Genomic DNA, 27,949 nt, shown 5'->3' with positions numbered 1-27,949 from the left:
CCATCAGAGGTTACAGAGCAAGAATCTTAAAAAGAGGCTGTGCCGGACAGATGCTGGCAGCAGAGTGTCTATGGCTGAATCCTGGTGTGGGCACTGTGTGGGGGTTCAGTTTAGTTACTCAACATCTCTGTGCTTCCATTCCCCCTCGGTAGAGTAACAACAGTATACCTCTTAACAAAACTGTTGTTAGAATGAGCTGTGTTAGCTAACAAACACACAATTCTTGTGCCAGGGTAATTAGTTCATTATATGTAATAAATACATTTATAGTGCTTCATAAATACTAGCATTCAGTAAGCTGGAAGACTGGATGGCCCTTTCATGGTTATCAGCCAATTCCAAAGCAGTCTGAGTCATCATATCAGACATTTTGCTTAAACATGGCAAATGTGTGTCTGTCTGACACCATTCACCTCGCAGGAGCCATCTCCAGGTGACCGGTGTTCAGACAAGATGCTAAAATTCAATGCATCACTCGTGTTCACATCCCTAGCTTCCTGATCCGGGCTCCATACAAACCTGCACAGGGGTGAGACAGCTAGGAATAGATGTATAAATGAAGAGCCTAATGGAAGACCCTAAGACCTTGGTCTCCAACAAGCTTGCAGGAAGCTTCAGGGCCGTCTGGCAAAGTATGCTCAGTGCCCCAGCTGCCTCACCTTGTGGAACTGTGGCGGGTAGATGCGAGCAGCCCCGTGGTTCAGGAGCAGCTGGTAACAGATCTCAGGTTGGGCGGCTGGGCGCACCGAGGTGACCTTCAACACATACTGAATGGCAGCGCAGCCATTGATATCCATGAGATTGGCTTCGGCACCAGCTTCCAGCATCATGTGCATGAGGACGTGGTCACAATTCCAGGCTGCCTTGTGCAGGGGAGACTTGAAGTCATCATCCCGAGCATTGACCTCGGCCTTGTGGTCGAGCAGCATGCGGCAGATGAGGTGGTGCTCTTGGCTGTACTCCTGCTCTTTGAAGCGGAGGGACCAGTAGGCAGCAATGGCCAGTGGGGTCTCCATGTGCGCATTCACGCTGTCCACAACAGCGCCATGCTCCACGTAGAAGGCCACCAGCTCTGAGAGGCCGAAGTGGGCAGCTGTGTGCAAGGGTGTCTCTTCATCCTGATTGTTGGTCTTCATGTTCACATTGGCCCCTGTCAAGAGAAATGGAAGAAACGATGATGATTTAATTCTACTTCATGGTCACAGTCTCTCAAGTTCACCAAACAAGAGTGTTGTCATTGATTCTTTTAGTCTCTGGCAGCCAATCATTATCCACTTCTGCTACCACCAGGTTCCACTTCTGGTCCCCAGGAAAATCACTCCTTGGAAACAACCAGCAAATATACCCAGGTCCAAGAACAAAGGGTTGTTCCCAGAAGGTTGGCATTGTTGAATTTGAGTTATTACTCACAGAAGGACTTGAAAACATCAGCAACTCCTCAACCTCTGTAGTTCTTATGAATAAATTAGCCAATACGATGTTAAATACAGACCACTTAGCAGCCTTTAAAGCTGATACAATCACTTCAAACATCATCAATTTTTGTGACTGTTTTTCCTGCAATGTAGGCAAACTTTAGTGTATGGAAACTGTGCTTGCCCTTGACTGAAATGGCAGGATAGAGCCAACTACACCTACGAGGTTTCCTTCTAACACAACAGGAGGAAACTACACACACACACAAGTTCACTCCCAAGCTAGCCTCAAGACAACAGAACCTAGCATAACAGGAATATTAACTGAAAGAAACACATTCAGAAATTATAATGCATTTGATTTATGATTGACAAAAGATAATAAAAATATGAATTGTTTTGTGCTTGGAAAGCTCTTTAGAAGTTACTGGTTTTAATCCACTTATTTAACAAACCAGGAAGCTGAACTGAATTTCATTTTTCTGCTAGGGAATGTTAACTACTAGAATGGCCAACTTGAAAACCTGAAATTTCCCTTCCTTGCTTAATTGAACGGGATGAACCTAAGGGGCCACCACTATAATCAGTTCTATTGGAAATTGTTATAGCTTCAAGTATAAATCAGAAGAGATTATTATTTATTCCAGCAACTACTACTTATTAAGCACTTAACTACATGAACATTCTAAGCTAAATGCTATAAAAACATGGCCTCATTGAACTTTCACAGCGGTCCTTTTCAACAGGTGCAGTTTTTATCCTGATTTTACAGATGAAGAAATTTATACTTGGAAAGGTCAAAAATTTCTCCCAAAGTACACCTCAGTAGCAATCAAAGCTGAAGTCTGAGCGAATACAGCCTGGCTTCCTTGGCACTGAGCTTAGTGGACCTCATTAGTCCTTCTCTGGAGGAAAAAATCGTATGATTTTTGACTGTCTTTTGGATATGAAATCTAGAGCATACTAGAGAACTAACTATTGCATTTTGTTCACTTATTTAGGCCTTGATTGATGATCCCCTTTGACCCAACAGGGAACATCTGAGAAGGAAGGATAGCCGTGCTCTAAGAAGGCCCCCAGAGGTGTCTAAAAGCACCAGTGCTGAAGTCCCGAGCAGGTGCCACTCCTGTCTTGCAGAAGGCAGGATTGTAACCCAAAACCATCAGTGTCTTGCTTGAGAAGTTCTGGCTGAGGTCTGCCTTCAGGCCAGCTCTGCTGCGGTGCGAAGCGTCCTGTGCAGGGTTCCCATGCAGAGCCAGTCGGAGCACTGGAGCACTCCCAGGAAAGAACCGAAGCAAAGTGTCTGGGCGAAGCTGTCAGGATCACCTTGGAACAAACCACACTGTTTTCTAATGGACTTGGAGGTTGAACATTGTTCCTAAACTTCCCCCTGCAAGTAGCCAGGCTGTATAATTTCGTTTTCTGAGTAGCAGCTCCTTGCTTTTAGACGTGAACCGTGTCCTGGGGTACAATTCTTCTGGGGAGTCAATAAAATAGGAAAATTTGATTACTCACTGATTTGAGACCTTGGGATTTATTCGAGAAACTAGGAGCCAGAAATATATGTTCTTTGGAGCTTTTGAAAGCATGTTTTAGAGGTGGATTGGAGCCCACCCCTGATGGAGCTTCCCACAGATGCACATCCTGGGAGGTAGCGATGGTTCTGGTGTTTGGATCATTGTCGCTCATACAGGAGACCTGGATTAATTTCCAAGATATTGGCTTTCACTATTGCAGGCAACTGGGGAGTGAACTAGTAGATGGAAAATCTGTCTCTTTCCCTGCCCTCCCTGCCTTCTTTCAAACAATTTGGAATGTGAATTGGCAAGGGGCAAATCTCTCTGCAATCTGCCTTTCAAATACAAATAAATAAATTTTTTTTAATTGCAGTTTCAGGCCTGGCAAGGTAATCTTGTGGCTAAAGTCCTTGTCTTGTATGTGCTAAGATTCCATATGGGTGCCGGTTCATGTGTCTTGGCCACTCCTCTTCCCCTCCAGCTCCCTGCTTGTGGCCTGGGAAAGCAGTCAAGGACAGCCCAAAGCGTTGGGACCCTGCACCCGTGTGGGAGACCTGGAAGAAGCTCTTGGATTTCTGGCTTCCTGGCTTCACATCAGCTCAGCTCTAGCAATTTTGGCCACTTGGGAAGTGAGCCAGCATTTGGAAGATCTTTCTGTCTGTCCTTTTCTCTGTGAATCTGAATTTCCAATAAAAATAAATCTTTTTTTAAATATCAGTTTTATATCCACTAGGATAGCTATGATAAAAAAAATGCACAGACAAGCAGTGTTGGCAAGAATGTGGATCAATGGGACTCCTTGTACACTGCTCTCAGAAATATAAAGTAATACTACCACTTTGGAAGACAGCATGGTGAGTGTTTAAAAAGTCAAACACAGTTTTACCAAACGAGCCTCAAATTCCAGCATCTTAGCATTCCTAGAAATATAATAAAGACAAATGGGTTCACATAAAAACTACATAAGTGTTCATAGCAACATAATAATAAGGTAATAATACCAGTCTGAAGTGGAAAGAACTCAAATGTCCATAACTGATGGGAGGACGAAAAAATTATAGTATACTTAATGCAACGGAATAATATTCATTAAAAAAGAATGAAGTGCTGATGTGTTTGTTTCACAAGGAGAAATCCAAACACAGAAGCTCAACTCTTAAAGTTGTCCATTTACACAAAACCTCCAGAATCAGCACGTCCCAGAGAAGGTAAACAGGCGGTTGCTGGGAGCAGGGACGAGGACATGGTGAGGCTAGTTGCTGACAGCCACAGGACAGGCTTCCTGCTGGATGAAGAAATGCTCTGACTTGCATATGGTGGGGGACACAGAACAAATATTTACAGGGCCCCTGCTTTGTACCATCAAGTCTTCCAGGTTCTCGGGCCAGGCCGGTAAACAGGACAGCGAATATCGCTGACTTCACAGTCCCAAATCACTTAGCACCAGGCATCCACTCTGTAAAATGCTTGTCAGGTGATTTCTGTCACTGTGCAAACATCCTGGAGTGCACTTAAACCGTGCATCACCTAGCTACCACACACAGAGGCCTACTGCTTCTCTACCATACACCTGTGCGGCCCATTACTGTGTGCTGACCACTGCGGGCAAGCGTAACCCAAGAGTCAGCAATTGTGTATCCAAACACATCCAGGCATGAAAAAGGCACAACAACAATATTAGGTAACAGAAATCTCTTAGCTCCATGATAATGTGTTTTTTGAGATCACTGTGGTTTATGCAGACTACCATTAGTAGGATAGAGTGAGGCAGTATTGGAAGCCATGGGACTAAATGGGACCATACGGGTTTGAGCTCAGATGGTGAAAAGATGCTTTCAGCAGAGCATGAGGGTATGCCAACATGGACGGAGCCCCAGAGCCAGTAGACAGGGCAGAACAAAGGCTGGTGGGTAAAGCAGCACACCAACAACCTGGCTCTGTACCTGCTTATTAAAACAAACCACTTCACTCTTGATCTATTCTCACGGTTCGTCACCCTTCAATAGCTACCTGTATGCATGTAAAATATATATATATTTTTTAACTACAGCAAAAATAGGAAGCAAATATCAAAGACTATTTCCTTGTGTCTCCTGAAGCGAATCTTTTTCATATCAAAGCTCTTCCGCCAACTCCTCCAAATATAGCTCTCATCCCTCGGGAGGCAGTCTATTTCACAGAGCCCGTGTCTATTTTATCATTTTGTTTGTATTTTTCACTGACTCAACCTTCAAGAAAATCTCTCTCGCTCAACACCCTATTGGAGAGCAGGCAAGAGGCTGCCACTGAACCCCATCACCTTCCACTTACTTTGGTCTTTATCTTTTTAATTCCATAAACCCAATGATTAGAATTTAGCAAAGTAACCGTAGATAAGACTGAATCATTCAGACTTGGGAAAATGGGCTACCGCCACAGTATTTTGCACTAATCTTGTTGGCCTGCTAAAGTGAGACCCTATCTTACAGCTGGGAAAGTGTTTTCAGCAAAGGAAATGAATGTTGTTATTGTCATTCAGCTGGAAAAGAGATTAAGCCTGAGGAAATTTAATAAAAAAGAGAGAGAGAGACTGCAAATTTGGAAAAAAAATGAGTAAGAACTTTTTCTTCTGCCCAGGGATACAAAACACACTGCTTGTCCTGGACTCACAGCGAGAGACCTGGAGCAGCCCCAGGGGTAGACGTGAATGGTCCAGGCTGCACGCAGACGGGACAGCAGGGAGAGCACGTGGTACACGCAGGGCATTCAGTCAGCAGAAAACAACTGCAGGAGAAAAGAATCAAACAAGTGACAAGGGGCTGCCTTCCTTCGGTGCCAACAGCAGCAGCCAACGAGATGATGACAAAGTCCAGCTCCAGAGATGCCAGCTCCCTTGACCATGACCGAGAGCGCTCCAGGGCACAGGCAGTACCTGGACCCCTTCCACAGCCGGTGGGCAACAGAAAGAACCACTGTTGGGACTGAAGTGAAGTTTCTGCTGTGGTCCCCAGAGCCCACAGTTCGGAGAAAAAGGTTTCCTGCTAACGTGGAAGAGAGCTGGTATGCCCAGGGGTACCCACGCGTGGGAAACCAGAGGTGGCACTTCATGATGGTTTAGAAGATGCCACAGGCAAAGGGGGCAGGAGGCAGAAAGCAGAAAAGCATCGGCTCCAGTTCCCTTTGTGCCCTCTGGCCTCCATCTCAGCCCCTTATCTCCAGAGAGCTGGCAGGTTCCCTTCCAGTTTGGGATGGAATTGTTGTCCGTTTCTTACACAAAGGCAGTTATAGAATCATCCTTCACCGTGCCATCAAGGTAACACTCCCTCCCTGCTGGGCCAGAAGACTTTGCAGCAACCTCCAGGTGAACCAGCTTCATTACCCTGCCAGATCCTGACGAACCACACATCGTATGTCAGATTCGGAACTTCTATTTCCACATTGCATAAAACAAGCCCTTGGGCCCGGCCCAGTGGTCTAGCAGCTACAGTCCTCCCCTTGCATGCAGGATCTCATATCGGCACTGGTTCTATTCCCAGCAGCCCCACTTCCCCTCTAGCACCCTGCTTGTGGCCTGGAAAGGCAGTTGAGGATGGCCCAAATCCTTGGGACCCTGCACCCATATGGGAGACCCAGAGGAAGTTACTGGCTCCTGGCTTTGGATCGGCGTAGCAGCGGCCATTGCAGTCACTTGGGGAATGAATCATCGGACAGAAGATCTTCCCCTCTCTCTTTTCTCTCTCTCTCATTCTCTCTCTCTCAGTAGATTCATACACACACACACACACACACATATACCTTCCTGGTTGTGAAAACTCTGTCAACAGAGCAGCACAAAGGAGGACCAATGGAGATGCCTTCCTTCTGAAGCCCCTTCAGCAGAACTTGTCTCCTACAGCTTCTAGGGCCAACCCCATTCTGCAACTCACAGCCTCGCCTCTCTGCCTTCCCAGCCAGCAGTGGCAAGCGGCGGACTTTTCCCATTGGAGCAATACAGGCTCCTTCTACTATCTCATTCCCTACACCTGCCAGCCACAATGGTTCCAAGGCAGTATACAGGAGGAGGATCTTCATACCATCCCATATGCAAAGCCCCTTCTCCGAAAGGTACCACATTCCGAGGTTCCAGGAATGAGGACATGGGCACCCTTGGAGGTCTGTTAGTCGGTGGACCACGGCGCTATAATTTTTTTGCCCTCAGATGAGAAGCTGGGGGGTACACCAAGGCATGTGGGCCAAGTGCAACACTTGAGGTTCCAGTGCGTACCTCTCATCAAGCCAGAAGCCATCTTCCTCCTGAAAGCCAATGTTTGCCCAAATCTGTGGCATTTGGGCACCAACAGATGCACTGAATAAAATCCCTGTGGTTGAATACGTGTCTGCATTCAGCATGCCTCTGCATGTTTGAAACTCCCAGAGGAAACATCCTGAGTGGCCCCATGGCAAGGGACTCTAAATTAACCAGAGTTCTACCCAGACTCATTTGACAAGAAACTCTTTTTTAAAAAGACAAGCACTGTTTAATTCTGGAAGATTCTTGTTGGGCAACACAAAAATGCCCACAGAGTCCAGGTGGAGAGAGGAGAGCCATACAGAACCCATGAGTCCTTGTTGGAGCTACTGAGAGTTAATGCCAATTATTACCCATTATTTCCATTTAGCAGAGCAGGGTTGAGACTGAAAGAAGTTAAATTTTGCCCACATTGACATTGGCAGTGAAGGAGCGAGGCAAAGTTTAAACCCAGAATCTTTGGCATTTTATTTGAGTTCATCTTTCTACATCCCATCAAAACTATTGGCCAACCCATGACAAAATCCCACCCTTGTCTTGCTAGCTATAGCAGGGAAGGATCCAGTGCTACAGATCACAACAACCTATTTTCTCTTCATCAGGAGCTGTGAGTAACACAGTTCTAGAAGGTTCTGAGGAGCTGGCACTTTCACCAATGGACACACGAAGCCCAGCGAATAGAACAAGGCAACAGATAGTAGTATCAGAATGGCGGCCTGGAAACTAATTGTGCAGCAGGAGGAGGCAGCACCACCTAGTGGCCAAAGCAAATCCTCTGCTTTGAGGTCAACCTGCAGTTAAAACCTAGTTTGGGTTAAGCAACTTGTCTAAATGCAAGGTTTGAGCCTGCAAATGGGGATGAAAGGATTAACGGAGGGGAGCCGATGGGAACAGGGGTGGGGGGCTGGGTGGGTGGGGAGGGGAGAACAGGAGAGGGGAGGGCATCTCTTCCTTTGGGTTTTCCTGAGTAGAAAGCTTCAGGAAGCCACCACGCGCTTGCTGCTTTGCCTGATTCCCAGTCTGATGCTTTTGCCACTTCTGTTTGCTTTCTTGGTTAACTTAATGGAAAGCTGAAATTGGAACCGCAGGCTGTTGCTTGATTGAACCGCCACAGCCCCATTTCTAGGCCCTCGGGCCCCTTTTAGAATTGTTTAGATTATCTCCTATAATTTATTACTTTACAGAGATTACCAAGAAAACGCTTGCCTTTTATGAATCAAATGGCTTTTGCTAGATGGTATTTCAGATGTTCAGGGGATAATAAGATCCAGTCTCCCCTCGGTGAGAAACAAACGAGAGAAGTGCTGACAGAAAAAAATCAGATCAAATCGAATGGCAAAGAACCAAGGAAATGTCATCCCTCCACTAGCAGTTGCAAACAGTTTCAGCTATAAAACAAGGATGCTATGGCCAGGCTGCAAGCTCACAACCCAGCCAGTCATATGTGGCATTTTTAAGATTTTTTTTTTTTTTGCTTTATTTCTCCAAAAACAGAGAGGTGGGGGCTGAGTCATCATCTGATGGTTCATTGCTTCATTCTCTAGCTGCCCTCAGTGGCAGGGACTGCGACACAGCTTGAAAGCCACAGAGGTGACCTACTGTCTCCAGGCAGGTCTCCCACATGTGCGCCAGCGAGCAACTGCCTGCGTCATCACGCACTGTCTGCCTGCGTCATCACGCACTGTCTTCCAGGGAGTGCATCAACAAGAGGTGGAAAAGGGGGAGCCAGGACTCGGACCGGGCACTGCCATCTGGGAGGGGGCACCAAGGGTCCTCCCTGATGGCTTTTGAGAGAAGTTGGTGCCAGCAAGGAGAAGGCTGTGTATGCCACACACAACAAGCTGGGCAGCGGCAGCTACTCCCTCCACCCCTTGGAAGCGCAGATCAGAGGCAGCCTCCCCAGTGTCGCCAACACAGCCAGAGTTTGGATTTAAACATGACGACCAACAGCTCGGGGGCAGGGATGCCCCACTTGTACCCGATGATCCGATGATGGCTATTATCTTACACCTCGCTCGATCACAGTCCCTTTTTAAAGAGTCTAAGGATAAAGAAAATAACATATTTTTTAGGTTATTCAGTCACCAATCTCCACCCTTCTTGGTACAAATTTGGAAGACACAAATAAGGCATCAGGTGGAAAAGGAATTAGCGTCCAAGTTCAGGGTCGACACGGTGACCTCGAATCCTTCCGCTAGAGAACCGCCAAGGCAGGGGAAACAGGGTTATACCCAGCGTCCCATTCACACTTTTTTTTTTTTGCTTAGCTTTGTTTTAAGAAAGGGCTTTAAACACATCTTCTTGTCAGGAAGTGTTTTCAAGCTAACAGAATTTTGCTACAGCATCTTAGCTTCTCACCTATGTTGTGTCTCCTTAATACAAACTTTTCTCCTAGGGTTTTAATCAGCTCAACCATCCCAGAATGGAAGCATCCTGAACTTGAACCAGACAGAACTGCTTGAGCCCAGCATGCTGTGTGAACAGAGGCCTTGTTTAACTTCTCCAGAGTTTTCACTCCTCATCTCGAAAATGAGAAAGACAGGCACCTCGCAATGCCATTGCACAGATTAAATGAGACATTTTATTTTAAAGTACCTGGCATAGCCACGATGCAGGCACTTAATATACGCTATTTTTCCTTTCAATTTTCCTGTTCATCTGCATATATACCAGCAACAGCAAGTTGCTTTATATGTAGTCTCAATGCTGTTTACTTTATTAAGCTAGATTTTCCAATAAGCATTTACCCTTATTCATTAGCCAGGAGGACTGACGCAAAAAGATATTAAATTATTTACTCAAGTTTAATGAATGAAATTGAAAACCTTTTTCCCCTGCTTAACGTGAGCGTGCCCTTTTCAGTATGCAGAGCTCGGCTGCATTTATTCAGAAGCGATTGCTAAGTGCTTAGTTTGGAACACAGGATTAATGAGTTTGGAGGCACGGCGCTGGTTACCATGGCAACCAAACTAGCTTTGCTCGGTCCCAAGCTCCGACAACAGTGGAGTGGATGCTTAACTCGGCCCCTCGGTTATGACTGGGTGTTCTTCCTGTATCTGACTCATCACTGCTGTCTGCAATTACTCCCGAATTCTCCTCGAAAAATAAATGAAAAGAAGATCCTTGCTTCTTTAGGGCTCACCTTGTCCATCTGTATCCCAAACCCCTTCTTGAATTCATCAATTTCACTCCTCAGTTGCACTCTCTCCTCGGCATACAGATTCTGGCCATGCTTCCGGGTGTTTATAACAACCAGAAGATTATTATTTGTTTATTTTCATTTTCTCTAAATGGCAGCAGGAAGGAGTGAAAGAATTCCTGCACCATCCAGGGCATGGGCCCAAGTCAGGAACCAGAACCCAGAGTCTCTTAGACCAGCAGGAGGGACCCAAGCACCTGAGCCATCACTTGCGGCCTTCCAGGAAGCTGGGCGGGAAGCTCAGAAGCTGGGACTGAGCCAAGCACTCTAATACTGCATGCAGACATCCCAAGCAGGTGCCAAACATCCTCCCTGCTCACTCTCTCCGCTTTCTCCTCCCTCTGACTTGGGGGCGCCCACTCATAGTCAGGCCTGGACCAGCCCCAGTCTCCGGATATCACTGATTCCCACACACCATCCTGTGGTCCTGACTCTGCTTCTGGACTGCTCAGTGTCCACTTTGTGTATGTTTGATGTTCCTTACTTTCCTCTCTGCCTGCATGATCCATCCTTTCAGTCGTTTTTTTGTTTGTTTGTTTTTGCCAAAACCTTAACCACACCCCTCATCTTCCCAGCACCTGTCTGTGTCAGATCTTTCTTACCTCACATCTTTAACCCCTTTCGTTCTCTCCTACTCTCAAATCTCCTGTTACTTGACAAAGAAAAAGAGCCTCCAAGTGGAAACTCCTGGCAAACTTCAAGCCCCCGCCTCTCCTCGCCTGCCTCTGGCTCTGCAGGAACAAGAGATCACCACAGAACCCAGGGCTCTGCAGGTTCCCATCTGCCACTTCTTTCCCATGGAAGTCATCGCTCCTCTCTTCAAACCCTGTGTGCTCAAGGCGCCCCCTAGTGGGTGCTTCCGTCAGCTTTTCCAAAGCTCAGGCTTGGGTCATCTACAAGGAAAAAAATGCCCCACCAACCTCATTTCCTTCTTACTCCGCTTCGCAAAAGCTCCTCCACACACCCCTTAACATTCACAGACAAGCTCTTGCCTGCTTATCAGCCCCTTCCTGATTCCTGCATGTTTCCACCTGAACACAACCACCTCCAGTTCCATCCATGTGACTAAACTCAAACGAAGCATTGTAGCCCTCAACAGGATCACTTCCTTAACACTCAACCAAATCACTTCTCTTAACACTTCGGACTTCTCCCGCTTCCCTGGCATCCTCTCTTCATGGGCGGAAGAAGAAATGAGCGTGCAAGGTGTAACGCGAGTGGCTTTCCCCGTAGTAGCCATGGGGTCGTTCCGTTTCCACCCTGCTTCCTCCTCCATCGGGCATTCAATACATTTTCCACTGCCAGCACCTGGGAGGCACTACGCTACAGCAATGCTGAACCTCATGATAGATCAAACACGTACAATGCAAGTGTCACAAACACGCTGTGAGAACGCAGAGCACTGAATTCGGGGCAGTTAAGGAAGAGCTTCAGAACCAGTCTTAGGTACAGAGGTCAGTTCAGCAAAGAGAAGTGGGTAGAACATTCTAGATAGCAGGGTACTGCTGTTTCTAGCCCTCTTTCTCTCCAACTCAACACCTGGGATGCAGGCAGCTAAGCTCTGCCATTCCAGGAAGGAGCCTGCAATTTTTCTTGGTAGAACTGGGGGAGTCTTTGTGTGACACATGCCTATAGACACGGAGTGCCACCATCCTCAGACGGAAGGGCCGGGCCGATCTCCTCCAGGAAGGCTGACAGTCTAGCCAGCTTCCTCGACCTCAAAGGCCCACCGTGATGGAGTGGAGCGAATGTGGCAGGCACAGCAAACACAGAGAAGAGACGTCTGGAGAAAATCTTTCCGGAAACAGAGCATAAAGACAGGGAAAAGCCCTGAACCCGGGAGAGATCATCAATGACTACCACAGAGCGGGGCAGACACAAACATGCCCAGATGGCGCCTCCACTAGCATTTCCGGTGTGTGGCTGTTGCCCACAAAGAACAGGAGCTTGTTTAGCGACCTTCTACTCAGGGCCTCTGGTCATCAGGAACTGCTAACGGGAGCTCCCAGAAAAAAGCAGTCACCCCCAGCTGGATGGTTTTCCGTCAGTTCCCTGCCATCTCACACTGGAGGGCTCATTGAGCAGGTGGAGAACTGTTTTTTTGTTTTGTTTCATTTTGTTTTTTAATGGCTACAATTTCCTTCCAAATCAAATGTAGCAGATTGGCATTGCGTTATGACACTTTAAGCTGCCTCTCGCAGCACCAGCATGCCATCTGGACGACAGATCAAGGTGTGGCCACTCCGCTTCCAGAAGATGGCCCAAGGGCTCGGGCCCCTGCACACCTTCACACACAGGACAAAGTTCTAGGCCCCAACCCAGGCTGCTCTGGCCATTTTGGAAGATACTCATTATTCATTCTCTCTCTCTCTCTCTCTCTTTTTTTCTGATTTTGCCTTTCAAGCAAATAAATAAGTCTATTTGAAAAGATGGACTCAAGCAAGTCACATCAATTTGGAGACAAAACTAACTTTGTATATCCAGGTGGTGCAACCAGTAATCAGAGATGCACACAGCATCGGGATGCGGTCAATGGACAGAGATGGTCAGCCGGGGCTGCTGCCATGTCTACCAAAGAAAGACAGAAGGCGATGGGCGCCGAGAGGCGTCTGCAGCAGGGTCACCTACTCCTTGATTATGGTCAAGGTCACGTCTCGCCTGTGTTCCATTTCACGGAGCGAGAACTTCCTGGAATGGAGTGACTCGTGTCGCTGTCACCCTAGGCAGAAGAGGACCGTCTTCCAGAAGGCACGGGTCTTCCCCCTGTCGCCCTCGTGCTCCATTCTGCTAGAAAACATTTGAATTTGTATGGCTTTCCTGCAGGAGCCATCTTTCCTCCCGCTGTCAGGATTTGCTCCGTGCAGTGGAAGGCTAGTGCTCTCATTTTCCTCCTTCGGAAACCACCGTCTCTGCCTAGCAGCCAGCTGAACCTGACCTCACGCTCTTCATTCAGAGGGAAATGCTGGATGCGACGAGAGGAGGCTTCGTGGAGGCAAAGCAGGCCTCTCTGCTGATGAACGCCGTTATACCAATACCCAGGCTAACAAAGGGCGGAAGACGGGGGCATTCAGGAGGAGGGCCAACAGAAAAGACAACAGGCAGAATCCAGCATTAGGACAAAGCGGGCTCTGCGGCACCGGGGGAAAAATAGGGGAAAAGCCTTTAAGAGAAAATTGCATGCAATTTTTTTGGCCTCAATTAGCCTTCTCCACAAAGAGCACTTTGCCACAAAGAGCCCATTAAATAGCAAATGAAATTACGGCAGTTTTCAGTTGCCATGGCGTTGGCTCTTCCTCTAATGGACTTCTCCGGTCTCGAGTTTAACGGGAGCGTCACTTACTTTCGTCATCTATGCGCACTGCCACCATCCCCTCTGTCCTCCCCACCCCCCCCATGGCCACGCGTGCGACTTCGCCCACACAGCGCCACCCGGGATGCCCTCGGCCCTGGTCCTACAGACCGAGAGGGCGGAACTGACCAGAACAGCATCTCATTCCCACCAAGGCAGCAGTCCCTCCTGATGGGGCAGCTGTGGGGCTGTCCCCCACGTGGCCTCGGGACTTCTGGAACTTTCAGTCATCGTTTGAGCATGTGCTATGCGCTATCACTACCCAGGCAACTGGAGCCACAAAAACACAGAGCAAAGGGTCACGCTGCTCCCGGTCTTCTAGAATTTCCAGCCATGATGGCCTGCCTGCCAGCAGTGACCTTCTCCATTGGCCTCCGCTCTCGTACAGTGGCACCAAGTCCCCATCATCGGGTTCACACTTTGGCTTTCCCACTGGTCGTCCTCTGTTGTGCATGAGCACAGAGTGAAGCTGCTTCTTGGACTGACCACCTCCCAGCCTGGATGCCTCGTCTGAGGCCCAGCACCTCCACCAGCAACGCAGCTATCTGCTAACGCACACCCTGGGAGGCTGCCATGATGGCTCAGGTGCATGGGCCTTGCCACCCCACCTGGCAGAGCGGGACGGAGTCCTGGCTCCCCGCTGCATCCTGGCCCCGCCCAGCTGGTACCAGTAGGAAGCAAACCGGCAGATAGAAGATCACTCTCCATCCCTCCGTCTAGCACATGCGCTCTCTCCTCTCTGTCTCATTCACTCTAGCTCTCTGCCATTCAACCAGATAAAAATGTATTTACTTTCATCTCCTTGAAAGACAGAATAACACACCGAAAGAGATAGACAGAATGGGATCCTGGAACTCCAATTACTCCTGTATCATCTCGTTCTCTCCCAAGCAGCCAGTTCAGAGGCAGAGCAGCCAGCACTGAACAGGTATTCTAATGCGGGACAAGAGTGCCCCAAGTGGCGGCTTAACTCACTGCACCACCATGTCCACCCCCAAATTTCTTAGCTGATCTCAAACATTACCTGTGATATCATTTGGCCCTGATGATTTAGATATCATTTTCCAATATATAACTGTGAAAGTCATATATGTTTTTTATAAACATGAACCTACAGGTTTTACTTTCCTGTAGAATACCTGTAAGCATTTTTCCATGTCAACCTTCTTTGGCAATATCATTGTTAACATCTGAATGTTATAGAAGCGAAATAACTTAAAATTTTCTATCACAAGTACAAAAGTGTTTCAATTTTTCAGAAATGTAAATTGCCCTCTGAGAACAGAAAGAACAAAAATTGTGAGACTCCAGATATATTTAAAGATGAAAAATGTCCAAATCTATTTTTTAAATCATGGTATATTTTAAATGTGTCTGTTAACCAATCAGAACTTTGATTGCAAAAATAGAAAATACACTCTAATGATACTATTCTGTGGATTCTTATAGATTTGGGAGAAAGTTTTCTTTCTAATGTATTACAGGTCTTGTGGCAAAACCCAATTGTTAAGTTGGCCCATGTCTTCCTCTGCCTTTTCCAGTAACTTATTTAATTCTCTATATAGATTTGTTCAGAGATGATAAAGTCTTTGAGTTCCCAGGGAAATAGGCTCCTTGGTCGATCTCCCTGCCTAGAATCAGTTCCTACAGCTCGAGGCAGAATCTTCGAGTTCAGAGGGGCTTACCCAAGGACAGGTGTTTGGCTGGACAGCTTAGGCATGACTGGTGATATGTACCTCATGTCTGAGCCTCAGTCCTGGCCCTGCTTCCGGCTTGCTTTCCATTAACGCACCCCCCCAGATGCAGCAGGGGATGGTTCCAGCACCCCAGTCCCTGCCACCCCACAGGAGGACCTGGCTTGAGTTGCAAGCTCTTGGCCTGTCCTGCCCCAGCCCTCACTACTGCGGGCACTGGAGGACTGAATCCACAAGTGAAGGCTGATATTCTCTCTCCTTCTCTCTCTTTCTCTCTCTCTCTTCCTCTTTCCTCTCTCTCTTCCTCTCTCCTCTCTCTCTCTCTGCCTTTCAAATAAAATGAGCATAAGCAAAGCTTTTTTTTTTTAATCTTTAGAATTTATGTGTTGGTGTATAAAGCAACACCCACTGCTTTTGAGCTTGCACCCATTTATAATTCATCAAGAGTGTGTGAGATTGGACACCAGTTAAGATGGTGCTTGGGATGCCTGCAACCCACACTGGAGTCCGCAGGTTTGACTCTTAGCTCAGTATCCAAGCCAGCTACCTACTAATGCATACTCTTGGAGAAAGCAGCTGATGATTCTAGCACTTCCCTCATGGGACAGACAGGTAGAATTCCAGGACATTTTAACCATTCTGGTCTTCTTCCATTGTTAAATAGTCCAATAGCTCTCCTTGCGACTCTGCTCCTGTTCCACTCTGCACCCGTAAACCTTTTTCCCTGTGGCTCTCTTCTCTAATCACTGGCTCATTAACCTTGTAAAAGTGTCAGCTCACATGTTCTCTCTTTAGAAGAATTTTAACACACTTGGTAATTACTCACCTCTGACTTTCTCTTCCCTCACTGCTTATTTCCTCCTTCAGATTTTTTCCTCAACTGATAATCATGCATTTATAAATGCATTTTATTACAAGGTATCTTGCCTATTAGAGAACATTATCCGATGCTTAGTAAGAGCTAAATAAGTATTTGTTCAGCACACGAGCAAATTAATGTACTTCCCAAGGGTGAGTCATGGCAGAAGAGATTAATCCACTGCTCAGGAGGCCCGCGGTCTTGTCAGGACTCCAGCTCAAGCTCCTGCCATCCTGCTCGCAATCCAGCTTTCTGCGACTGTGCCTCAGAAGCAGCAGATAATGGCTTAAGTCTCTAAGTCCCTGCCTTACCCATGGGAGTCCTGGATGGAGTTCCTGGATGGGATCTTAGCTTCCGGCTTTGGCCAGGACCAGCCCTGTCTCCTGTAGCCATTTAGGAAGTGTGTCAACAGATAAAAGATCTCCAAGTCACTGTGCCTTTGAAATCAATGAATCTTAAACACATATCCTAAATTTAAAAAGCAATAAAAAGCTTTTGGTATGATCATCCCTGAAGGATGTGACAGAATCACTCAAACATACATGTGTATACACACATATTTTTAGAGTGCCCTAACAAGGCATGGGATGCCTGCTACGTGGACATGCCCACCGCACTGCAACATGGCCAGCCTGGAGATACCTAGCACATTCCTTTAAGTAGGAATCACCAAGTCTACATACCCCAAAAGGCTTACCTCTCCAAACCAACTGCTTGGCACAGAGAATAGAGTTTGGAGTTGTACAGAAGTGCAAGGCCGTGTGGCCACTTAAGGAGTAACAGTTGAGCTTCGCCCCGCGGTCACAGAGGATCTTCACACAATCCAGGTTGGCCATCTCACAAGCCACGTGCAGAGGGGTTTTGCCGTTGGGTCTACAGTTGATGGTAGCATTGTGGTCCAGCAGCACCAGCAGACACTCCACATGGCCGAACAAGACAGACAGGTGCAAGCCAGTGGCCCAGGAGGACTTCAATTTGTAACTAGGTAACCAGTAACCTGGAAAAGGAAAAGAAACTTTTAACTCATTGGCCTACAACTTCTCTTTGTTTTCTGAGGATGTTTACAGCACATTTCATTTTGGTCACTTTTATAAAACGAAGGAGGCCACGATTAGAGGTTATAGTAGCAGTAGCTGGGCCTGCCGATGTTCTCTTTTGCAGCCCACTGTGATAAGCTGAGTAACATGAGCTGTCTCCGGAATGCAGTATGCCTATAATCCCTATTGTTCTTTTATTCATATCACCTGCATGAGTACTCAAAGTATTTGAACTTTAAGCCTTCATTTATGTATGTCTTTATTTTCACATGAGACTCTCCAGGAACTTTTTTTTTCCAACTATTCGGTTTGTTTTCAATGATATCAAAGTCACTATTGAGACCCTTGCCATGGTTATCTCATCCCAGTTCTTTCTCCCTGGAGTTGCTGATGTCAATCCAAAATGTCACTGTGTTTAACACATTTTTATGATTTGTCACGCCAAGGTTGTGTTTACCTGGCTGTTGGTTTATACAGTCTTTCTAAAAAAGGAATTTAAAGCAAATCACACATTTTTCGAAGATAGAAAATTTACAGGAATTATCTAGAAAATAAGGACGACAGAGGTCAAAAGTAACACAGGTGCACTAAGCACAGCCATGCTTGATCTGCATAGCAGCTGTGCCTTTAAGCTTCCCAGCAGCCAAAATTAACAGGAAATAAGTGTTGTACAACTCACTTTTTGGACAGAGCCAATGATGGGAGAATGCTAATCCTAGAGCTAAGATTGTTGGAAATATTCTCTCTCTCTTTCCTCTCTGATGTCTGACTTTTGTGCAGGGATGTGATCTTTTCCTCCAAGTCTCTACTGAATGCTGCATTTGACAAGTGTTAGCAACCATGACTTCATAGACATTCTACATGAATACCTGCAGCCATTGCACTTAGTCTCACTATAAATTGAAAACAAGTAAAGATGAAATACTAATAGCAAGTTGAAGATATGAAGGTAGCTCCATTAAGCCAAGAAGGGACTTAATGACTGAAAGAAAAAAAATCTATATTTTAACATGGATGAATCAAGAGTCTGATGCTGGGCCATGAAAATGCTATTTAATGTGGAAGGGAAGCAGAATATAATTTGGTGATTATGTATTAGAGAAAAAGATCTAGGATTTGAGTTGACAGTAATCTCCAAAGACACCCACAGTGGGATGGAGCTGCCAAAAATGAGTACCATCTTGAGATGCATTAACCAAAATATAGGGCTCAGAGCACGGGATCTAAGAGTTGCACTCATTCCCAATTATATTTGTAGGCACCCACCCTTTATCAGACAGAGAGGATGTTCCAATCATGCTGATCGCATTCAAAGTGGGCCTGGTCATCAGCCACCAACGTTCTCTCACTTAAGAGAAAGCTGTCACTTCCGCGTACCATGGCCTGAGGGAGCAGTGCGTTACACCATCCCAGAGCGAGCGATGTGCTGTGCCCTGTGAAGGGTGCTACAGGAAATCACGGATCCTTAACCCAGCTATGTGCCACGACATGCATTATACTACAGCGCTGCTCCAAATGACTCCGATGGCAACAGCCTTTGCATTCATTGTCATCAGACTACTTCAACAAACCACAGTACAGCCATAGCCACGTGGCTGAATGCTATACAGACATTAAAAAGAATCAGGTGACTGTATATTGACCTGAAATGAAAACATATCAAGACATGTGAGGATACTTTTTAAAAGTGGGTGGAAACACGAGATCAAAGGTAAGTTTTGGGCCCAGCAGGGTAGCCTAGTGGCTAAAATCCTTGTCTTGCACATGTCAGGATCCCATGTGGTGCCAGTTCATACCCCGGCTGCTGCACTTCCCCTCCAGCTCCCTGCTTGTGGCCTGGGAAAGCAATAGAGGACAGCCCAAAGCCTTGGGACCCTGCACCCACATGGAAGACCCAGAAAAAGGTCCTGGCTCTCAGCTTCAGATCAGCTCGGCTCTAGCCATTGTGGTCACTTGGGGAGTGAACCAGAAGATCAAAGACCTTTTCTCTCAGTCTCTCCCTCTCTCTGTAAACCTGGCTTTCCAATAAAAAGAATAAATCTTTAAAAAAAATAAGTTGAGGATGATGCAAAAAAAATTTAAATCCAGCATAGATTTTTCATAATACACTTTTTTCATGAACTTTTTGAAGATGCTTCAAAAAGCATCTGAGACGGACCTGAACAGTAGGCACGCTGTTATTGTGTCCGAATGCACTGGAAGTCACTACGCCAAAAACCTGCTTATCCTGGGGGCCCCCAAGAAGAATTAGGAGGTGCTGGGGAAGGATACGGGTGAGGTGCTGCTGAATGACCCCTTTGTAACTTTTAAAATTTTAGACTCTGTGCCTCGGTCTAGTGGGAAATGTTAAACAGGCCATTCATTTACAAAGTCATGAATAATGCTGATGAATCCCACAGGACAAATGAACTCAACCCCAAGTTTATTTTTCTGCTGCTCACCAACCACTCTAGCAACACACACACCTCCATTAGACAGGCAATGTGCTCACACACACACACACACACACACACACCTTAAATTCTTTTTCCAATTATTTCAGAATGAGATCTAATGGGCCTAAGATTGTTTAAAATGACATTGTGAGATTCCTCCTACCACTACCTGAAGTTTTGCAGGACTCTAGTCAGCTCTAAAATTAAGCTCTACGATAGCAGTTTGAGATCCCAGACCCTGAGAAGGAATATTTTGTAGTAGAAACTTCTCCCGATGGAGCCAAGTGGTATCAACAGAGGATGAACTGGGGAACATCAACCTTGTGCCTCGTTCATGTGTGTGAGCAGTGTGTGTGTGTGTGTGAGCAGTGTGTGTGTGCGTGAGCAGTGTGTGTGTGTGTGTGTGTGAGCAGTGTGTGTGTGTGTGAGCAGTGTGTGTGTGTGTGAGCAGTGTGTGTGTGTGTGTGTGCGTGAGCAGTGTGTGTGTGTGAGCAGTGTGTGTGTGTGTGTGTATGCATATATACGTGCACACACTAGCGCATTTCTATTTCATTATGTTTGCTAAGACTCTGTTCCAAGCAGCGTTCGACTGTATGTAATACAACGTGATTTTCCTAATAAATAAATCACATTACACATATTTAATCAATTGCGTTCATATGCCCTCAACAAGCAATTAGCGAAACACGTTCTTTCCTGACCGTCTTGGAAAGAGGTTGGCTCCAGACCTGAAAGCCACGGTGGCGTGGCTCCCTGGCGATCAGCAGCAGACGACCCGACCCGGCAGCTCTGCGCTGCAGCTGCTCTGCCACTCGTGCCTGCCTCTGCAGTGCGAAGAACAAACCATCTTGGGAAGGAAGCAGCAGAGAGCTGATTGAGAAAACACCACTCTGATGTAAAATGCAAGAAACGCAGAGAGCTAGCGCTAGGGGGAGATGATCCAGGCTAAGCGTTTCATTTTCCGGATGAGAAACCTGCCACTTCTTCAGCCTGCTGCAGCTGCGAGTCGCCTGCCTCTGCACTGCACAGGTTTCCGGGTGAGCTGCAAGCTTGCTTCACCAACCACAAGCTCCCCAACTTACCTTTGAAGAGCCACATCTCTGATGTAGAAATATACTTAATTGCTACTTTTTTCTCCTTCCAGATTCTCAGTAGCACCTACAGAATCGATCAGGTGTTGGTTTGTTTTCGATTTTACACCCATCAGTCATCCTTGCCCTCTCAGTCCATTTCTTCTGGGTCTTCTATCAACATAACCACGCACCGTACAGTAAAGCAGGCTCACAGCCCATCAGCTCCTGGGATTCCATGATCCCCCCTGGAGGGAACTGTGTGTGCAACTTGCCTACCCTGGGTGGCAGTGGGAGCAGAGAACTGCCCCTGGGGATCTGGACTGCAGACCAGGACTGGGACAGAGCTATTTCAGGCCTGCTGGCTGTCTCCCCAGCTGGTTGGGGAACTCTGGAGGCAGTGGGAGGGAGCAGGGCTTCTGGGTAGTTCAGTTCCATGCATAATGGGAAAGTGTGCTGAGCAAAGAGCAGCACACAGCACAGGAGTCACTCATGCTGATTACAGCCTGCAGGAGCAGCCGCTGTGTCGCAAACAGGAAAGGGCACCTGCCCTCGCTGGTGAGAAAACTCAAAAGTTTTCTTCAAGCTTGGCAGCTGGGCTGTACCTGCTCACAAAGGAAGCACTTCCAGAAGTTTGTGGAAAATGTGTAGCATGGAAATACAGTCTGGATTTCAATTTTTTTTTTTTTTTTACACCAAGACAAACCTATCTTCTAATTCCATTTTCCCATGAACCTTTTCAAGGGCTGCTGTGGCACCAAAGAATCGCAATTAGTCCCCAGTCACATCACCATGTGGCGGGTTCACACAGAACCCCAAGCAGGGCAGGCCCGGGTGGCCTGCTCTCCCTTCTTGCTGCTGCACACAGTTCCCAGGGCTCTGCAAACTTGACTGTGATGTTCTAAGTATCTTCCAGAGGCTACCTCTACAGACTGCAGATGCCCCCCTGATTGTGGGGGACCCGGATGCAGGAAGACACAGCGGGGAGCGCAGGCAAGGCAGAGCCTCTGGGGGCCTGGAGGGGTGAGGAAGCCACGGCCTCCCTCTAACAGAAAGGGCCAGATGTAACTGTTATTGCCCACAGCAGGTGGGCAGCGGCTCCACCAAGGGAGGAAGCGCCGTCCTTCTCTTGCGCACTGCCAGTATGTACAGTCACCTTTTACTTTCCTCCCAGAGCCTGATCTAACATTCCTTCATTCAACTTCACCTTCACACTTTAAAGGGCTTAACTGGGGGCAGGGAGGGGGCTGGGGGGAGGGAGAGAGGACTGAAAGCAAGGCTGAAAAAGCCTTCGGTTTGCAAATAAAGACAGTAATATTGGTGACATTTCAGTAGCTGACGGTGTCTTTGTACAACAAGCACAGAGGCCAAACCATGGTCCCAAACTCAGTCCCCCGAGACCCGTACGGCGTATGCAATTTACCTCCAAACTGTTACCCACAGGAACAGTAAGTTCTAAGGGAATCCTTGAAGATTCCACCTAGCAAACAACTGCCAACCAAATTAATGCTTGTGTGTGCGTGTGTGTGTGTGTCTGAGAGAGAGAGAGAGAGAGAGAGGGAGAGAGAGATTTAATGAGACTTAAATATGAAATTAAAGAGGTATTCCCACGTAGCTGTACAGAAAGCCCACTAGCTCGGGCAGAATGGTAAGGAGCTAAGAGCCCTGGTCCTGCTTGGGAAGGCACTGGTCACGCACGAGGGGAGGCAAGGCTGCAGCTAGGGCTGGCTCTGTAGCAGTTATCAGCTCCAATGTTATCGGAGTCAGAAGCCACGCACCACAAGCCTCCGCTATTACAGCCAAGCGTTACACACGCTGCTCGTGGCTGGATTAGCGGACATTTGCTCTGCCTGTATCCATGTATTTGCACAGTCCTGGGGGATTAGAGACTGAAGTGCAACTCTGGACTATTTTGGAATAGCTAATATTTTCCGGTTAACTCGTCGAGTTCCCCTGAGGAAGCGATAAGGGGAAGCAAACAAGTTTGAAATGTAGAACTTCCATCACCATCCCAGGAAATAGGGAAAACAGGAGGGTGGCTTTCTGGCAAGGAAGGAAAGTAGAGGATACTTAGATTATTCATCAGGACAGTGGAAGTCAGAGCTTTGGGGGTATTTACTCGGAAAGCAGTTGCTAGATAGAACACCTGCCGGAAAGTTTTCAAATGAAATTTTTCCTTGGTCATCATCATACTTCAAAATATGACTACCAACCAAGGAACCAGCAGCTGTGGGCCATAAACGAGGTATTTCAAGCACATTACACTGATTAATAAAACGACTCTCATGAGCCCTGCTGACCACAGCAAAGAGTGAAGGATGACAGTCTTGTATCATTAACGAAACAGCAGGTCACTCATCCCAGAATCAACACAAGCACTTGGAAGAACTGTTCTAGAGATTGCCAGGTGGACTCAGTTTGTGTTTTCCGGGAAGAAGGTCACCAGAGGGTCCCAAGGTGAAGGGCCTTTGAGTTTGCCTTCGGGATTTAGATTCACTTCAAAGCTGTCCTTGCCTCATCACGGACCCTGCACTATTGACACCGCTCAATGATTCACCAGCAGTCAGTTCTAAGAGAGCTGTGCCTGTATTTCTGTCATTGGTGCTACCTAGGGTGCAAAGGGGTCCTCGGGTACATGCCATTCGCTCACTGTGTTTTTACAGTTAAGACACACATCTCTGCCGTTCCCCAGGGAGGGCTCTGAAGCTCCAAGCTGTCCACATCTCACATTTACTTTACAAAAGTATTTGAGTTTTAATTAACCTAATGCACGCTTTTTTTTTTTTATCAATCTGAAGATCTGATTACAAAGCTGCAACAAAACTGAAAAAAAGCAAGCGAGATCTCTCTAATAGAAATCATTTTAGGTGCTGGCAAAGACAGAACCTGCGCTTGGAACACGAATGCCTGAGGCTGGCTACTGAATCTGCCCTTTGTTGGACTAGCAAAACAAGCTACTTCCCAAGCTGGGCCCAGGGCTATGGGAGCGGCAGAAATGATTTCCCAGACTCCTTTGTAATCCAACAGTTGTGTCCTGCACCCTCAGAACAATCCATATTTGCTTTAGGATGTCAACCTTTGATTACTGGTACATCAGCCAGAGCGGAGGTTGAGGGAAGCATTGTTTACAACCCCAACTGAATCTGTCACCAACTGGGTTTTAAATTATCCTTCCAAAGAGGATTGTCAAGTCAGCTTAGACATACTCCATAGGAATAAAAAGTCAATTTTAAACATTTGATGGAAAATGGTGTGACATGGTCTAAATGCAATAAAACTAATTAAAAATGATTGTATCCCTGCTAATCTTCGACGGGGTGAGATATCGCATATAAAATTACAACAAATTACACAAGGAAATCTAAAAGTAGCATTATGCCTGTCATAGATTTTATATATTACCTTGCTTGTTAAGCCAGAAGATTCCAAAGAATCGGTAATACGCTATTTCCCCCAACAGGATGCCTGCTACATAGGTTTAGTCTGTGAAAATTAACAAAGCTGCACGCTTCCAGTTTCCTTTTACTATGCAGAGCTTTTCAAACATGCTTTAAAAAAACTAATCTGAGGAGTGCTCAATATCTCAGAGTCCTGCGTTGATTTAAAACTCGCAGAAAGTTTAACCCAGCTACAAACCCTTCAGAGCCGCACAGAAATAGGTTGTATTTCTTAGAAGTATTCAAAGAGGAATTAAACACACAACCACCACCCACCAAAGCCTGCTCGGTTCTACGCTGCTTCCAGAAAATTCTTCTTTGTGTTCAAAGCACTGCTACATGCACTTACCACTTTCCTTGACACTGAGACTTTATTTTCATTCCTTCCATTTCTAACTTCAATGGATGGATATTTGAGCTTGGAAGCTTGGAAAGAAATTGAAAGCAGCCCAGAAGAACCATCAGGCTTTCACCTGAATTTAAGGCTAAAACGGCAGGCTATTGTGCCCATTTTCGTGTTAAGCAGCGTCTTTCTTTTCGACACATGTGTGTGTACATACACACCACACACGACTTCCTGCATACATCCTGAAGAACTCACACAAATCCTATTATTTGTGTGCACACTCTCATCTGTGAGAGAGGACCAGTTCTTCCATCTTGGGCTAGAATTTGCTGTCTTCCCTAACTCCACAGTCCTACAGGCAGGAAAGCACCCCTCCTTAGCTCTTCCAGGACCTGCAGAGCCGGCTGCCAGTGACAAGGAGCAGTGGGCATGCCTTCTCCTGCCTCTCACCAGGTTCAACCTGGGGCACAGGGGAACCCACATTCCACATCTCCGGCGCCTGCACCCCATGTTACGCTTCCCGTAAACTCAGAAGCTCTGCACACCCTGTGTAATTCGGCTGGAACAGGAGGCGAGGAAGGCAACCCCTGCAAGTCAGGCTCAAGTAAACTGCTCAGTGATTTAAACTGAGTGTGCACTGGCAAACGCAGTCTTCAAGAAGCTCGTGCAAAGAGTATGAAAAAGTTAGGACTGGTCTCCGAAACATCCCCGCACCAGGAATAAATTCATGTTTTACTTCCATTTTCCAAGAACCTTAAGAACGCCTCTCATAAAATATCTTTACAATGTGTTTTGAATTCGGACATTATTTCACAGCGCAAAGTCATGCGTAAATGAAGGCAGTCTATCCATCGAGTCCCACCTTACTTCACTTTTCACTTTAGGACAATAAGGCCCTTCCTTAATGACTGAATCCAAAATATCAATGGCAATCTTTTGCAAAGCTGTCAAGTAAAAATCACCAACACAGTGATTTTAACTCTTTCATACTTTTTTTTTCAGAAGTGCTCAAGAGAAACAGAATTAATACAGAAATATATAAGAGCTTCAAAAGGTGTATAGACGCTATGATAAAACTGTGCATGGATTTCAAAACTGCATCACACCAAAGTCACCTTCCACCATTCCACAAACTTTCTGAACTACCCTCGCATACCAGGAAAATCAGTATCAGAGAGCGGATGCCACTAAGGGTTTCTATTTGAAAACAAAACATCTTAAAGCATGAAAAATAATTATTCTCCCTCCAAATGCTGTGCATTCACAAGACTTTATCATCCACTCTGTTTAAACAGAAATGATGGCAAGCTGAGCTGTGCATACATGGCCCGCTCAGCAGATGCCCTAACTGCTCAAGTTCCCTCATTAACAAGGTGATTTGGGAAATCAAAATTCGCCTGTTTGTAAATTATTTATGACTTATTAAGCAGGGATTCTAGAAAAACCTTTGATATAAAAATTTCTGTTCTAATTTTCTTCCTTAGCTTGTCTTAATAAGGTAGAAATTCTTGATGAGCACAAGTGCAATTTCTTTTGTTCAAAGAAAAAAAGAGTAAACTTCTCAAATTTTCTGAGTTCAGGCTTGTGTCCGAACTGAAAATCCATTAAAATGATGAAGACGGTAAAGGTGCCTGTGGCACGGCTCTAGGCATTCATTAACCCTCCGAATGGAAGAGAAAAATCCCCTTTTTCCTCCACATGGACAGAGAGATGATATGTGGCTAGGTGGCTGTTAAAAGAGAATTAACAAGCCGTTCCCAAGCCAGTCACCTTGTCTACATCAGGTCCCAACAGTCGGATCCAAATCTAAGCAATGTTTTCTTTATTCTGTGTCATCACAGTCCAAGAAAAGTTACAAACACTGCATTTCTAAATACGACTGAACAGGATTTCAGATTCTTGGCATAGCAGAGAACAAACAAAAGGCAGGAATATACTAGTGTACACACACACGCACACACACATCAGTCCATAATGCATTCTAGTTTTAAAAGACAAGATCAAATTAGAAACACTGCTAGGATAAATATTTACAGAAAAAGAGCAACAGCTACTGGTTTCAAGTGAGCAACTGACACTTCATATCACAAAAAGAAAAAAAAAATCTATTTTCTATCAATATCACAATGATGCCTCATTTTTTTTTTACCTTGTTTATAAGATGCCAAAACCATATTCTCATCTTCAACTTCAAAAACTGTGTCCACATCTATTTGCCTTTGGATTAAAATAGCCTTCAATTTTCCGGAGTCATTTGACTTGAGAGCCTCAAGGAAATTTCTCTTCACTAATTTGGCAGCTCCCGACTTGGTGACCGGGCCAGTGGAGCCGTCCATCCTTCCTCTCCCTCTGGAAGCTTTGTTGTGATTTATCAGAAGAGCAGCATCAAGCAACCAGGCACATGCTACGGAGCCCACAAACCGTTGGCTAATTTTATCCCAAAGTTATGCTGATCCGTTCTATTTATATAGGGATCATTTCAAACTTCAAAATATCCTTCTTGGCTGTCACTGCCTTTTCAAGTCCTTTACTCTGGTTTTACAGCCAATCATCCATTCAGTAATACATTGTGTCAATAGGAACCCAAGCCCAGGGATACATTTCTGAGCATGAAATGTCACTATTATTTCTTAGACGATCAAAGTAATAATGTAAGATTTAAAGGCTCTTAATGCTCTTCTCTCTCTCCCTCTCTCTCTCTGGAAAAAAAAAAAAAAACATCTGTTCTCTGGCTGGAGATGCAGTGTCTTGCTCTGATTAACCAATAGCCCCAAATGAAAATACATTACAGTTGTTGATCCGTGTGCTTCTAAAACCCTATGATAATTATATAATAGGAACCATAAAATCAGTCACAGTCGTACACATTTGAAAACACACAGAAGGGCTTCTAGGGGACCCAGACTCAAAAAACTCCAATCTCATGAAAAGGTGGAGTGGGCTGGGGGGCTGTGTAGGACAAAATAAAGAGACAGCGTGGTTTAATGAAGTGAGTGAATGATGTTTATTAAATGCTGCATTTTTTTTAAAAAAAATCCATTAGAAAAGACAACCTCAGAATAACTGTGGAAATATAAATATGAACAAGATACTACTTGGGAATATGAAACTTGAACTTTAAAGGTTTGATAATAAAGGTACTACAATTACACTGAAGAATATCGTTATTTCGAAGTGCCTCATTAAATGTAAACTGTCGTGACGCCTTAAGCTTCTTTTAAAATATTTCAGAATCATAAACAGGATGTGTGTACGTGTGTACAAGTCTATGTGGTTGTAAACACACAAAAATTTGCCTGTTACATACATTCACACACAAATGTG

General features: G+C 45.9%; 1 protein-coding gene across 1 annotated transcript in view; it reads right to left on the bottom strand.

The window, feature by feature from the left end:
• ASB4 (ankyrin repeat and SOCS box containing 4) overlaps positions 1-27,161 on the bottom strand; it is a 34,644-nt gene extending 7,483 nt beyond the window's left edge. Inside the window, exons 1-3 of the mRNA XM_040964816.1 lie at positions 26,775-27,161; positions 16,998-17,297; positions 660-1,150 (exon numbers count right to left, since the gene is read on the bottom strand). Of these exons, the coding sequence (XP_040820750.1) occupies positions 660-1,150; positions 16,998-17,297; positions 26,775-26,961 (978 nt within the window). The 5' untranslated portion in view covers positions 26,962-27,161. The remainder of the gene's footprint in view (positions 1-659; positions 1,151-16,997; positions 17,298-26,774) is intronic.
• Positions 27,162-27,949: the final 788 nt, after the last annotated feature.

The sequence above is a fragment of the Ochotona curzoniae genome, unplaced genomic scaffold (genome assembly GCF_017591425.1).
Source record: "Ochotona curzoniae isolate NIBS_2020 unplaced genomic scaffold, NIBS_Ocur_1.0 scaffold_3835, whole genome shotgun sequence".
In the NCBI taxonomy this organism is placed as follows: domain Eukaryota; kingdom Metazoa; phylum Chordata; class Mammalia; order Lagomorpha; family Ochotonidae; genus Ochotona; species Ochotona curzoniae.
The sequence above is the reverse complement of the archived record's forward strand: the minus strand, read 5'-3'. Positions and strand labels throughout refer to the sequence as shown.